General features: G+C 35.3%; 1 protein-coding gene across 1 annotated transcript in view; it reads right to left on the bottom strand.

Moving 5' to 3' along the window:
* Positions 1-16,369, bottom strand: part of LOC117167328 (protein artichoke) — a 48,120-nt gene that overhangs the window by 3,680 nt on the left and 28,071 nt on the right. The window contains exons 7-8 of the mRNA XM_033352181.1: positions 4,380-4,592; positions 949-2,022 (exon numbers count right to left, since the gene is read on the bottom strand). Coding sequence (XP_033208072.1) covers positions 949-2,022; positions 4,380-4,592 — 1,287 coding nt within the window. The remainder of the gene's footprint in view (positions 1-948; positions 2,023-4,379; positions 4,593-16,369) is intronic.

The following is a 16,369-nucleotide window of genomic DNA, read 5'->3' on the forward strand; positions in this document are numbered from 1 at the left end:
AGGGAGCTCTTCTTAATATTTTGACACCAAAATCATGTCGATACACCTTACCGACTGCGAGTAAAGCCACCCACGCTTTAACTTGACAGACTGTACATTCTTTTTTTCGGAATTTTAGGAAATAATTTGGAAATATTTATATATCTCTTCTAATTTCCTGTTAAAATTAATTTCTTAAAGTAAACAACCATTTAAAATTTTCCTAGAAATTTTTCTATTTTACTGAATTCTTGGAAAATGCTCACAAAGCGTCTATCATTTTTTTGTTTAAAATATTTTTAATGTTTGGTTTAAAATTTGCTCAAATGTGTCCAAATTTTTAATTATTTGTGAATTTTTTTAAACTCTAAAATTTTCAGATATTTTTTGAAATAATCCTAACAGTTATTTTAATTTTGCAAAAAATAAAAAAATTGTCTTACAATATTTCAGAAACTTTTTCGACGTATTTTGAAACCTTCAAAGTTTAAAATCAATCTTTTAAAATAAAACCTATGTAAATTATTTTAAATTTTCCCAGACTTCTTATTGTCGGAATCGGGAATTATTTGTTTACTATTTGTATTATTTGCTATTTCTTGCAAAATTGTGTGTTTTTTAAAATTATAGTTTAATAGTAAAATTTTAAGAACAGAATTATTTCCCAAAAATAAAAAATATTTAAAATTAAAGAAGACAGATTTTTTAAAATTGTATTAAAAAGACATTATAAAAATCTAGATTTTTCGTAAATATTTGTTTTTCATAATTTAAAAATAAAAACGAGAGAAAAAAAGATAAAAGGGTATTTAGATTTAGATTAGATATAGATCGTTGGATTCTCGTTTTTTTTTTTCAATTTCCAAACCCTAAAAGGGAATATAAATTCAAATTTATTCTGAATTTCATTTTTCAATTAATGAATATTAAAATTGAATAGAAAAATTGCTTTCTATTGAAATTTCTTACCAAGAATGATTTTTTGAGAAGAAATAGTAGTAGTCTCCACAATCGGCGTGTCTTTCCTGTCCACCTTTGGCCCAGAAGTTTTTTTTTTATTCAAGGCATGGACCTCCATCGTCGCCGTTACCCTTTCCTTCATATCATTCTGAACCGTTTCCAAAGACGGTTTTATTGTAGTCCAAATAATTCTACTCGCAACTTCACTTTGATGATCACTTTTAAAATCTTCCATCTCCGAACTCTCCCCATCATAAATATCCGTCGAAACTGAAATTTCATCAGCCTCCTGATTAGGCTCCTCCACCACAATCACAGCCGGTTTCAAAAAAGTACCAGAAGTCTTCTGAAAATTCGCAGGGGTTGGCAAAAATGTTGGCTCATTCCTCACAGTCGAAGCTGTAGACAATTCTTCTCTATCTGGTCGTTTATTCAGAGAGGTCCTCTCGATCTTTTCTACCGTAAAATTCGTGTGTTTGACTCGCTTTATTTCTTCACGAGATCTAACAATCGTCGTATTTTCCCGATTCTTAGGAGTCTTCAAAGTCAGGGTGGTAATATTTTTTTCTCTTTTTTCACTGACAATCCGTGGATCGACTATGGGAACAAAACCTCCCTCTCCTTGGGGAATTGGTACAAATCCTCCTCTGTGAATTTCCGGTTCTGTAGGTGGAAAAGTTCGGTAACGACCTCTTCCAGGTCGTCCTGAATCATCTTTTCTGTCAGCTTTCCTTCCGGAATTGCCCCAGAGGTTGAAGTTCAAACTTGGTAAAGGAACGCCGAAGAATGTGAAGCCTGAACTACTTGGCGAGGGTGGAATTGAAGGGGTTTTCTTTTGGGGAATCGTGTTGTTCTTCAAATTCGACAATTTGGGAGGAGGAGTTGTTTGGATTATTTCTGGAGGGGGGGATGGTGGTACGACGATTGGTGAGAGGGTGGGAGGATAAGCAGTTGGGAGAAGATTGGTCGAATTTTGGGGACCGTAGTCCACGTAGTCGTTGTAGTAGTAATCCAGATCAGCAGAGTTTGCTGGACCATTTTGGTGTTTTATGTTCATCCAGGGCTTCTCAGGTTGCCCGTACACTGAAAAAGTTTTTAATTTTGACATTTATTTTCTAACCTATTATAAAGGGCGTCAAAAAAGTCCAGGAACGGCTGAATATTTCCCCAGGTAAAATATTTTATTTTATATCCCAACGGTGACCTTCAAACTTTTTTAAAGGTCAGCTTAAAGAAAAATTAAAACCCCCTTTTTTGCATCTGCAATCGATAGAGCGGGAAATTTCACATTCAAATATGTACCCAGGTCATAGGTACATTGTAACCTTGAAGGTCTATCTAAGATAATTTAAGTTTTAACAATTTGTGCATTCTCTGGGTCAAGGTCAAATTGAACCTATGACCTGAGTGCATATTCGAACGTAAAATTAACAAGGCGTATTCAGTAGTGACCCTAATCATGACCTTGTTGATAAGCTCCAAGGTCATTTCAAGGTTAATATTTCCCATTAAAAGCCCCCTTTTTACAACAGAAATGGATAGAACTGTACATCTTACGTTTGAATATGTAGTTAGTTCATAGGTCTAATTTGACCTTGACACAGATGAATGCACACCTTGTTTAAGATTCAATGACCTTATAGGCACCTTCAAGGTTGCATTGTACCGGTGACCTGGATACATGTTTGAATGTAAAATTTCCCGCTTTATCGTCAGCCGATGTAAAAAGGGGGTTGTTTTTATTTTTTAAAAAGTTGACCTTGAAAAAACATTGCAGGTCATCGTAAATTTTAATCTATCGATACGTATATGTGTGTGTATTTGCACCTTACACTTCACAGGCCAGAATACTCTGAAAATGGGGAAAATAGCCTGATTTTTCACGAAAATGAGTGGATAAATTTGTTTAAATTAAATTAATGTATAAGTAACGTAATTCTAAGATTGCAAGTCGTAATATGTTGCATTTTGAAAAAACTTGTTGAATTTTCAACCTAAAAAGACGAATTTTCCAAAAGAGTTCAGTTTTCAAGTTAAAAATATAATTCTTTGGATTACATTTGCATTTTAAAACTAAAAAGATGAATATTTAATAAAAAAGTTAACTCGCAATCAAGAAAAATTAATATTAAAAAAATGGTCAAATTAATGTTTACGAAGTAGTCCAACTTTCAATCAACGCAAATTATTATTTTTTATCAGAAAAGACGAATTTGCAACAAAATACGCCAATTTTCTACCTAATAGTTGAATTTACAACTAATATATTATAAGTTTTTTTCTATAAATGAAATATTAAATTTTCATCCAAAGGAATTATTTCTCAAACAAGATAAAAAAAGAATTTTCAGCAAAATAGTTTAATCTTCGACAAAAGAAATTATTTGTTAACAAAGTAGTTCAACTTTTGACCAAGTATTTGAATTTTGAACTAAAAAGATTGTTTTTCATCCAGACAAGACGAATTTAAAAGTAAATACTACCTTTTCAACTAAAACAGATTGTCTTGCAACTAACAATGATATAAAGTTTTAAAAAATTAATTCTCAAAAGAAAAAAAAATGAATTGTTAACCAAATATTTTAATTTTCAACCAATAAAAAGATTTTTCAACAACCTAGTATAACTTCGAACCAGCTAGTTGAATTTTCAGTCTAAATAGATTATTATTCAAACAGAAAAGACGAATCTATAACAGAATACATAAATTTTTAACCAAATAGATTATTATTTCAATAAAAAAGATTATTTTTCAAACAGAAAAGACAACAAATTTATAAGAAAATACATACATTTTGAACCAACCTAGATTATTTTTCAACTAAAAATGATCAATTTTCGTTTAAAAATGGAATATTTCAATTTGCAGTTAAAAAAATTAATTCAAAAGCAAAAACAACAGAAAAAAGAATTTTCAACAAATTGGTTAAATCTTCAACCAATAAAACGAATTTTTTATACAGTAGTTCAACTTTCAACCAAGTGATTGAATTTTTAACCCATAAAGATCCATTCCCAATAAAAATTGAATATTTGAATTTTCAACTAAAAACGATCAATTCGCAACCAAAATGGAATAGTTAAATTTCGATTAAAAAACTTAATCATTAAACAACAAAAAAAGGGATTTTCATCATAATAGTAGACTTTTCCATTAAAAAGAATGGACTTCGAATAAAAAATAAGTACATTTTTTATTGGGTGAGGTGAAAAGAGAGAAATAGGGGAAAAAGTGTAAAGTGTAAAGTGTAAATTCAGATGCTTTGCTTGTAAAATAATGTCCCTAATTTTAAATGTTTTGAAGCATTAAAAAAAATTCCTGGTAGTATTACATAGTTTTTGAATTATTGCCCTATTCTTGAAAACAGGAAAAAAATATAAATTATTTAAAAAAGGGGAAAATGGAGAATAAGGGAAAGAAAGTGAAGTCCGGAACTTACAAGAAGATGTTACAGATAATGGCGAATCTTCAATCATTTCAGCCTCGCAGCCGGGATGAATAGGATCTTGGTGTCTTTCTCGTTGACAATCCTGACGAGATAATCTAATTTCTTTAAACAATGATCCATCAGCACATCTTGGTCCTTCTGCAGAAGCTTGTTGCAACCACCCTCGTAACCAAAGCATTCCGCAGGAACATGACAATGGATTTCCTACGAATGATAAAATTTCCAATTATCCACAACTCTTCACCTCGAGTTGGGCATGCATCAGAGTATCACGTGACCAATTACTTTCGCTCCACTACTTCCCCACTCCTACTTCTTCTTCCCACAATTTAAACTGCGCTTCCCTTCCCTATCCCAACTCTTTCCTTATCTACTTCCCCCTATCCTCAATCCCCACTAATTTTTATTTCCTGAATTTCCCCTCAATTTCCCTAACTACCCTCTACTAGCTAGATTTAGATTAGATTAGATTTAACTACTAGCTAGATATAGCGATGCCTTAAAAGACGCTGTGGGGGAGGATGGTGAAGTACGCCAGCTAGTACCGAGGGTCACGTTGGATTTTAGAGACTTGGACGCTACAGCTGACGAAGAAGAGGTTATGGAGGCCATTGACAAGCTTCTTAAGTCTGAAAAAGGTAGCGATCTGAAAGTAGTTTTGTCGAAAGTAAGCCAATGGGGAACCAGGATGGCCTTTATTGACTGTGATGAGAACATTGTAAAGAAAATTGAAGAATCAGGCCACATCCGAATTGGGTGGGTTAGTTGCCGGGTTCGTCGTAGGGCCTCAGTTACACGGTGCTTTCAGTGCCATGGCTTTGTGCATATAGCTGCCTCCTGTCAAGGAAAGGACAGAAAAGCAGCTTGCTGAAATTGTGGAAAAGAGGGGCATCTATCCCTGGCATGCATTGAGAAACTTCATTGCTATCTATGCGCTGAGCGCATGGGTAGTGACGAAGGTACAGAACATGTGGCGGGGTCCTATAGATGCCAAGTGTACAAGGAGTATTCGCGAGGTAAGCTGTGATGGCGGTCATCATACAGGACAATATGGGTAGGAGCAGACTCGCCTCTGAACAGTATTGCGGGATGAGCGAGAACAATTGGTACCCGGATAAAACGAACTCAGCAGTGATATGGATCAAAAATTCATCCATATTTCCAGTGGTTGATGTTTTCAAGCGCGAGGGATACATATGGGTTCAGAGTGGTGACACCACCTTTGTGAGCGTTTACCTCTTACCCAATGAGGGCATCGATGAGTTTTCCAGAAAACTATCAGGACTGGAAGATTGCGTCCGAGAGATGGATGGAGAAGTTTTAATAGCTGGGGATTTTAATTCGAAGGCGCTGGAATGGGGCATGACTTGGTCCTGCAATAGAGGCAGTTTGGTGTTGGAGATGGTAGCTCGCCTGGATTTAATTATCCTGAATGTGGGCACGGTCCCAACGTTCAGACGTAGTGGGTGTCGAGGCCCAATAATTGATATCACTTTGGCATCTGCGAGTGTCTCAACGGTGATACGTAGGTATCTCACAGGGAGCGACCATCAGTTCACAAAGTTCTGGATTGGGTCGAACTCTGAGAGAAGAAGGAAACAAACTGGCTCCGCAAAGACCTATGGGTGGAACGTGGCAAAGCTAAATCGCTCGGCAGTTCTTGAAACGTTGGCTAGAGCGAATGATCTGACTGGTGAGGCTTTGTGCCCCATAAAAGCAACAAGGCAAATGGCTGAAAGTTTGGTTGAAAAGACTATGAGCCTGATCAAGAAGGGATGCGATCTTTCGATGTCCAAAAGGTCGAGACACAGACCAAACGAGAAAAACTATTGGTGAAACAACGAAATTGCTGATCTTCGCAGACAGGCATTGGCGATGCACAGGAAGACGCAACGTAAGCGACGACGTGGCGTTGGTAATGTGACTGAGGCAAATTACGTGACGGCCAAGAAAGCACTAACGAAGACCATAAAAATCAGCAAGAGGCAAGGATGGGCTATGCTTCTGGAGGAAGTAAACAGGGACGTCTGGGGTCGCGGATACAATATTGTCTCATGCTGCCTTGGATCTCGGCTGTCAGTTCCTCTAAGGGATCAAGTATCCATGAAGGCATTCGTCGATGATCTCTTTCCGGAGCATCCGGTAAGAGTTCGCGCTCCGCTGCTGGTGATCGAAGCAGATGTCCAACTTTTCACCAACGATGAATTGCATATTGCTGTCTCTTCCCTGGGTAAGTACCCATCAGTTTTACTCAATATGTTCAATGTATGTCTAGTGGCTGGCATTTTTGCAAAAAGATGGAAGATGCAGAGGTTGTTTCTGCTGGACAAGGGTAGGGCTCTTCCCTGGGTGAAAACCCATCAGTTTTACTCAATATGTTCAATGTATGTCTAGTGGCTGGCATTTTTGCAAAAAGATGGAAGATGCAGAGGTTGTTTCTGCTGGACAAGGGTTAGGGCCCACCCATCACCCCCTCGTCATTTAGACCGTTATGTATGCTGGACAATGCAGGGAAAATCTTCGAGAAGCTACTACGTGCTCGTTTACGAAATGCCATAGAAAAATCAGGTGGATTGTCTGAGAATTAGCATGGGTTTCGCATAAACTACTCGACAATTGGTGCAAGTAAAGAGGTCATAACAATGACTCAAAGAGCTTGGCAGGGTAATCACAGAACTAGGAGCTGCTGTGTACTGGTCACCCTCGATGTGAAGAACGCCTTCAACTCAGCGAGGTGGGTTGATATCCTGGATGCACTTGAGCATCGATTCGGGGTGCCGGCGTATCTGCGAAGGGTTATTAACTTGACGACAGGATGCTGTTGTATGAGACCACAGTGGGCCAGCAGAGTAGGAAGGTCACTGCAGGTGTGGTACAGGGGTCTGCACTTGGACCTGATTTATGGAACGTGATTTATAACGGTGTGCTGAAAATCGTTCTACCCAAGTGGGTCGAACTGATTGGCTTTGCAGACGACCTTGCGACTATGATATTGGCAAGAAGTACAGAACAAGCTCAAATAAGAGTAGCATATGTTACCGGTCTTGTTAACAATTGGCTGGAAGAACATGGTCTTTCATTAGCTGCCAGTAAGACGGAATTTGTGGTCTTGACTAGACAGAGACATTATGGGGATCTAGTAAGGTTTGAGATAGCAGGAGAAACTGTTGTGGCTGTACCAGCGACCCGATATCTAGGATTTTATATCGACAAGAAACTTACGCAGTGGTCACATATTCAGAAAGCAGCCGACAAAGCCAGCGTAATGATAGCGAAGCTTTCCAGGCTAATGTCTAACATTAAAGGCCCCCGAGAAAGCAAGAGGAAAACTCTCATGAGTCTAGCTCATTCAATTATGTTGTGTGGTTCGGAGATTTGGGCGGATGCCCTGAAGGTACAAAAGTATGGAAAACGAATGGTTTCGGTGCAGCGACGTTGTACTTTGCGTATAGTAAGTGCGAATCGTACGGTTTCAGCTCCGGCAGCAATGGTTGTGGCGGGTCTCATACCGATCTATCTTCTCGCTATGGAGAGGAAAAAAAGAGTGTATAAGCGAAGTGAACGGGAGCAAGATCGACAATTAATTAGAGCTCAAGAGAGAGCCAGTACTATCGCAGAATGGCAAGTATGTTGGAGTACAGAAACCAGAGGAAGATGGACTCAACTATTAATAAGGAAGGTGGCCCCATGGTTTGGGAGGAGGCATGGGGAGGTGAATTCTCACCTCACCCAGTTTCTCATGGGACATGGGCACTTTAACGCATATCTTTATCTGCGGAATAGGAAGGAGATTAAGTTCTGTGATTACTGCCCAACGCAAACCGATAACGTAGAGCACACATTTTATGAAAGTGATAGATGGGCGTATAAGAGGCACGACTTAGAGACTGTTTTTGGGCATTTGTTCACCCCTGAGAACATAGTAACTACTATGCTGTGCAACCAAGAAATCTGGGAGTCGGTGGGGTCTTATGTTGAGTCGATCCTTCGACAGAAAAAGAAAGAGGAAAGGGAGAGGCTGCGCAATGATCAACAATGATGGTTGAGTAGGATTGTAATAACCCCATAAGTTGTATTATTTTTTTTGTTCGCAGAATCAGAGATTTCCAAGCAGGGTCGAAGGCCGGCGAGCCCTAGAATAAACAATAGTCTATTCTGGCGAGGACGACACGTGACCTGAAGGGAGTATCAAGTAGATGCAAAAACAAAGAAATAAAGAGAAAAGTCCAAGCTGACGAGCAAGATGTAGCCGATGTACGGCTTATTGGCCTTATCACCATGCTCCTGAAGTAATGCGAAAGCGGATTCCGGGAGCATGGGTTGGCGGGAGAAGGGGTTTTAGTCAGTAAGAATCTGACACGACCCATACTAGGAATTGCCTACATGCTGTAGAAAATTGATAGGATGGGTGTATTATGCAAGATTTCCTCTTCTATAAAAAAAAAACTACCCTCTACTTATTTACCAGCAATTCATACTTCTACCCTTATTTCTCCTAAAGTACAATACTTCCCTTTGCTTCGTTTCTCCTCAATTTTCCTAATTTCCCTCTCCTTACTTTCCTTATTTTTCCTTACCTTCGCTTCAGGCATATCCCCTTACTTTCCCCCACACTGCAACATTTGCTTCCCCTCCCTTTACTAACTTCTTCCTCATCTAAATCCTCACACCTCACTTCCCCTTCTTATTTATACACTCCTCATTGTCCCTAATTTCCTCTACTTACCCTCCCCTCTTTCTACAACACTTCTTGTACTTCTCTTTCTTGGAAAAAAGTACGGCGGCTGAAGAGACGGACACCTGAACGAAATTATAAAAGTATAAGTGTTTCTCTGCGGATCTACGAAACCCTCAAAATGTAAATTATGTGTTGAAATTTTGGGAAAGGGTTCCAACCTAGAAGGGAATGTCTGTTTGGCTTATTTGAGTTTTTGTTTAACCTAAAACGTATAATTTTATTTCTTTTCGATTTGGAATGTGATTGAGAACAGGGCTTCAGAGCCCTGGCTGAAAAAGAATTAATAAAATTGGATCATTTGAACAAAACAAAAAACTAAAATGGGCCTGACAGACGTTCCCTTATATATTTTGAACCATTTCTCAAAATTTCAGCACAATATATTTATTTTTCTAATTATCTAATGATCTAAGCAACTAGAAAGAGGTATACTGTTCCAAAATTGAGATAATTGAAATTTAGTTTAGCACATTATCTACGCAAAACCTATCCCAGGGTACTGAAAATATCACATGGTTCATCTTAGTTGCTAAACTTTCTTTATGATTTTTTTAACTGAGAAAACATAGAAGGACATAACACTTCTATTCTGTTTTAAATTACACTTCAAGCCCCATTTAATAACATTCTTGAAAGTTGTCTCGCACTGGCCTTGTTACTAAATCGGTACCTTGGAAACGTAAATAGTAAGGGCTACCTGAAACGTTTCCAACTAGAATGCACAATATTGCACAATATACTCGACTGAGTACTTGCGCGCTATTGCCATTTCGAAGCGAGGGTTGCAACCATCTCTCACCCGTGGTATAATGACAAAAGTCACAATTCATCCCCTTTTTGACTTAACCCTCTTTTTCCTCCTTATATTTGAAATGGAATTGTTATATTTTTAGTTTGAAAAATTAATTTTCAAACGAAATTGTTTACTAAAAATATGATTTTTTAACTGAAATGATGAATCTTCAACCAAAAAATGATAATAGTAAAAAATAATAAAGTAAAAAAAATAATAAAGTAGGTCCCATTTAATCCAAGTTGTTGAATTTTCAAAAACAAAAAAATGATTTCTCAACGAAAAATGTAATAATTGATATTTTATTTTTACCAAATTAGATGACTAAACAAATTAAAAAGCCGAATTTTCAACGAAAAATATAATAGTGACCTTAACGATTAAAGACTAAATAAGAGCAGTTTAATCCTCAATCAAAACAAATTAATGTTTAACCAGAAAGAGATGAAATTCCTACCAAAAAAGATGAAATTTTCAAATGAGAATTGAAATAAATTCAACAAAAAAAATTGTTAAGGAAATAGTTGAATCTTCAACCAAAACAGATTTATTTTTAACTAAACAGTTCCTTTTTTAACTAAACAAAGGTAACATTTTTATGAAAAGAGATCAATTTTCAAATGAACATTCAACAAAAAAACACCAAAATTTTTTGAAAATTTGCAATTTTGGGGTGAAATTCAACTGCTTTTTATTTCAAATTAAAATCTTTCCTGGTTAACTATTACATTTTTTTGTTGAGAATTCCTATTTTTTGGTTAACAACTTGGTTGAACTCCTTGGTAAACATTTTATTTTTTGCTTGAAGATTCATGATTTTAGTTACAAATTTATTTCGTTGGATAAAAATAGAAGATTAATCTTTTTAGTAGAAATATCATCTTTCTTGGTTAAAAAATAAATTTCAGTAAAAAATTAAACTGTTTTCTAAAAAAATCATCTTTTTTTTTAAATTCAACTATTTGTTAGAAATGTCATCTTTCTTAACTGAAAATACCTTTTGTCGTTGAGTGTAGTAGACAAAATAAGTGAAAATATTATCTTTCTTGTTTACAAATTCTACTATTTTGTTGATAATTCAATTGTTTTGTTGAAAATTCAACCTTTCTGGTAAACATTCATCTTTTCGGATAGAAAATATGTCCTTCTAGCTCAAAAATTCATCTTTTTTATAGAAAAAATATCTTTCTTTGTTGAAAATGAATTTTTTGTAATAAATTCCAACGTTTTCTACAATTTTCGTCTCTTTTGTTTGAAAATTCAACAATTAGGTTAAAAATGGAACTGTTTGGTTTAAAATTCATTTTTTAAATGAAAATTAAATTTTTTAACTGTAAATTTAAATATTACATTTTTGTTTGGCAGTCATTTCTTTTAGTAGATAATTGAGCTGTATTGTTCAAAAATTCATTTATTTGTTTGAAAATTCGTCTTTTCAGGTAGACAATTAATATTTGAGTGGAAATTTAATGGTTTTAGTTGAATATTTTTATAATTTACCTTTTTTTATTGCTCTTTCATTGAAAAATTAAAAAATTAATGAATATTAAAGTCAAGGATTGATATCCTGCTGATAAAATGCATCAATTAATAAATCTTGTTTTCACATTCGCCGTCAAGGAAACAATATTTTCCTGCATATCAAGAAATAATAATTAATCACAGAAAAGTAATTCAAAATATCTCATCGTCGATACCGAAGCCTTCCTGATATTTTGTAAGTCGAGAAATTTAGTTAAAAATGTAACTATTTTGTTGAAATTTCATTTTTTATTTGGAAATTCAGTTTTTGAACTAAAAATATAACTATTTCATTTTTTGTTAACAAAGTATATTTTTAGTTAAAAGTTCAATTTTTTGTTTGAAAATTTCTTAATTTGTTAAAACTGGTGTTTTTGGCTTGAAAAAGCAACATTTTTTATTAAATGTTCTCTCTTTATTTTTTACAGAATTCGTAGTCTTAGAAAATTCAACAGTTGGGTAGAAAATTTATCTCTTTTGGTTAAGGATTCATCCACTTTGTTTGAAATTCGTCATTTTTGTTGAATTTAACTGTCTTTGATATAAAATTAGAAAAATTTTGTTGATGAAAATATCAACTATTACATTTTGCATCTAAAATTAATATTTTCTATTTCAAAATTTAACTAATTGTTTTAACGTCAAACTTTTGATTTGAAAATCCAAATATTTAGTGGAAGATCTTGGGAGAAAATTAATCTTGGCGGTTGAAAATCGAACTCTAATTGAAAATTCTGCTTTTTTGGTGAAAAATTAATATTTTTGGTTGAAAATACAACTGTTTGTTATAAAATTAATTTGGTTTAGTTAAGGATCTAATGCTATGTTAAATATTAATTTTTTATTTTTGAAAATTAATTTTTTCAATTTAAAATTTAACGATTCCCTTTTTGGTTTGAAAATTGATTTTCTTTTAGTAAAAGATCCAACTATATAGTTGAAAACTCATATATCTGACTACAAATCTGATTTCTTTTTAGAAAAAAAGTAATATTCTTGATTTTAAATTAGGGTGGTCCAAAAATTCACTGGAATTATTTTTATTATGAGACAACAATTTGTTGATTTCAGCAAAAATAAATGCTTAAAACAAATTATTATTTTTTATAATAATATCTATACTCTATATTCATGCCAAATAGTTGCGGTTTTTGCGAAATTTTCAACTTTTTGTTCACTTTTCATTTAGTGCGGTAACAATTAATGCTAGTTAACAAAAATAATTGTTCAAAGAATTTATTATTGTTAATAACTATCCTCTCTTAGACAAGCGCTAGAAAGTTGCGGTTTTTGTTTTAAATTTTAACTTTGATTTGCGTTTTTAGTTACGAACAAATAATAAATCACCATTAGAATCATATTTCAAGCAATCTCTTTCTCATTTGTAGATATATTTTTCTGAAAAAAACAGATGTTTAAATTATTCTTTAAGTTTATTATATGGATCATATTAAATGTAAATTTCCCTTGAAGTAGCTACTGAGAGCATTTTTATTTAATTAATCTTATTATTTCTTATTTATTTCTAACTTGGATAAATTATTAACTTTTGTCAAATAGTTAAAAAGTCCAGAAAAAACCGCGGCTTTCTTGCAATTAGGTAAGAAAAGATAATTATGTTCAATAATAAATTGTTTAAACAATAATGTTTGTGAACTTATATTATTGATTACATCACTAATAAAGTGAAAAGTTGACAGAAACTAAAAAAAATCAGAAACAATGGCAACTATCTAACATCACTATAGAAGAATATAGTTATAAACAATATTAATTAGTTAAAAAAATTATGTTTGCTAAATTTCATTGATTATTACCTTATTCTGAGTAAAAAGTGTACAAAACGTTGAATATTGCAGATAAAACCGTAAGTTTCTAATATTATTCAAAGAGAGTATTATTTAAAGTAATAATAAATTGTTTAAATAATTTATTTTGTTAATTTTAAAGAGTCAATTACTTTACACTAATTAAAAATTGGACAAAAAGTGGATAATTGTTTTAAAAAATGCGATATGTGAGCAGGTGTGCTGTAGAGTTAAACTAATCCCATGTATTCGGCTTCTGTTGATGACAAGGCGACAGTTCTTTGTTTTTTGGAATCCCAAGAAATGGCGCAATTTCCGAGATTAAAAATGTATCCTGTGTACGAACGCCTATCTATTGAACAGCTGGCCCAATCGGCATCGACATATCCTTTTAGAGATTCCGATCTTGGTTTAAATATCAGCCCTAGTTCAGCTGATCCTTTCAGATAGCGCAACACACGCTTTGCTGCTGTCCAGTGAATTTCTCCGTAACAGGTCTTAAACTGGCTTAGTGCACTAACAGCATGTGCTATGTCAGGTCTCGTTGCAACAGCTAAGTACATAATTGCACCCACCAATTCTCTAAAAGGCAGCTTCCTCTCTTCGACTTCCGGATCCTGGTCTCATTTCGTCAATTCTACATTCACATCCATAGGAGTACTGACAGGTTTCGAATCTGTCATTCCAAAGCGTTCCAATACATCTCTAATGTATCCCATTTGGTGCATTGCAATATGATTCCCGTCTCGTGCAAATTTAATTCCAAGACAGTATTTCGGCTCGCCGAGATCTTTGATCTCGAATTCTTGTGAGAGGTATTGCTTTAATTTTAGAATCTTATCTTTATTTCGGGAGAAGACCAGAATGTCGTCCACGTACACGACGATCAGAAGCGTGTCTTCGCCTTGTCCTATATAGTATACGCAAGGATCTGCGTTAGTTGGCATCGCTCCGAATTTCCTCATCATTTCGTGCCAGCTTCTTCCGGCCTGGCGTTGATCATATATGGATTTTTTTAATAAACATGCCTTGTCTCCAGTTTCCAATTCCTGCAGCATCCTTTCGGCTTTGATCCTTATTTTACTGCAACTGCTTTCCATATGGACGGTAGTTTCCAAGGCTTCTTTCAGATATTTCAGTGTTTCCATAAATTTTTTTTCCCTTGATCACACCATTCAGATACGCCGTTGTAACATCCAGCTGCTTGATCTTCATGCTATAATTTGCTGCGAGGGCGACTAGCAGACGAATTGAACTCAAGCGAGCTACAGTTGCGAACGTTTCATTGAAGTGTATTCCCGGTTGTTGAGCAAAGCCTCATGTCACAATACGAGCTTTTCTCTATCCAGTGATCCGTCTGGTTTATATTTGTCTCTGAAAACTATTCGGCTTCTGATGACGTTTTTACTTCCAGGACGTTCCACGAGTAGCCAAGTTTCATTTTTTAGGATTGATCTCACTTCTTCAGCCATTGCTTGAAGCCAGTCCTCGCCATCTGGACCAGATATTGCTTGCTTCGCAGGTATTTCTGCTACAAAAGCTTCTTCAAATTCAAATTCAATGAAAAGGATTTCTTGAAAACGCAAACTGGTGTGGTTATAACATATTTAAAAAACTGTATATCACAGGTCAACTCTGCTTTAGAAAAAATAAAAATTCATACGTATGCACATCCTAACTCGTCTCGTAATGATCTTTTTCTACTTAAAATACTAAAATAAAAGCAAAATTAAGTAAATGAGAAACGTAAAATAAGAAATTGAATGATAATTATCTTTAATTTCTTACTTTGCGTTTCTTATTTCCTTAATTTTGCCTTTATTCATCCTTTTTTCTTAAATTATTTTATTAGTCAACACATCTAAGGAAGGAACTTGCACATGTATAGCTGCATAGCTGCATCTACGTCTCCGTCGGTCTCGATCTCCTCCCCCTCGGTCCTTCCATCCTCTCCGTCATCGTCAATGAGAGGAACGTCAATCGGATGATTCTCAGGTGGTTTATTATCGATGTTGACTGTATCAGGAAGATTCACGTCGTCCTTCCATTCAGAATTTTCCGGAAGAAAATCCTCATAGCTATTTTCCCAAGGGTCTAGTGATGATTTTAAAAACTTGACGTCACGCGTATTTTCAATTTTATTTTCCTTAGGGATCCATACCCTATACCCTTTTGATTCAGCTGAGTAACCGAGGAAAATTCCTTCCTTCCCACGTTCTTCAAGCTTTCCAGGCTCTTCGTTGGATTTCTATTTCGAATATAATGCGCAGTCGACACTGCTTTAGCCCAAAAAAATTAAGGCAAACTTGATTGGATGACTAGACACCTAGCCATTTCCAAGAGAGTCCTATTCTTCCTCTCAGCTGTTCCGTTTTGTTCGGGGTTGTAGGCGACTGTGAGTCTTCTTTTAATACCGTCTTTACTTAGAAACTCGTAGAATTCATTGGAAAGATACTCGGTTCCGTTGTCAGATTGTAGACACTTGATTTTTCTTCCCTTTTGATTTTCTACAAGCGCTTTAAAAACCTTTAAAAGCTTCGCTTTCTGTCCTAAGAAAACGCACCACCTGGATTTGTTATAGATGAATATCATGAAGTATTTCGCTTTACCCTTGGATTCAACTCGCATGGGACCGCAGAGATCACTGTGAACTATGTCCAAAATTTCCATTTTTCTTTTCGATTTCTTTGGAAAAGGGGTTCTCGTCATTTTTCCGCGTAGACAAGTTTCACATTGCAATTTGCTTTCACTTTTTCCGAGATCTATACCTTTCCGCGTCACACGATCTTTCCGAAATCTTTCTACACGATTCCTGCCTAATCGCGCGTACGTAGTATAAGTCTCCGGCGCGATCGGCTATCGTTTTTTATGATTCCATCATTTCCGGTAACGGTGGCGTGATGTCTGGTGAATAACACTTCCATGGAGAATAGACATAAGGAGACCAAACTAGTGGAACTGAAAATGGACACTTTTCTGTTGCTAGAAGTACGCACACACACACCTGTACAAAATCACACTCACGTATAGTTCAAAACTTCCCGAGCGTGGCGTGCCAACCGCACTTTAAAAAAATATGGCCGCCGATGTGAACGCGAGTCAAATATAAATAAATAATGAT

The sequence above is a fragment of the Belonocnema kinseyi genome, chromosome 2, assembly GCF_010883055.1.
Source record: "Belonocnema kinseyi isolate 2016_QV_RU_SX_M_011 chromosome 2, B_treatae_v1, whole genome shotgun sequence".
NCBI lineage: Eukaryota > Metazoa > Arthropoda > Insecta > Hymenoptera > Cynipidae > Belonocnema > Belonocnema kinseyi.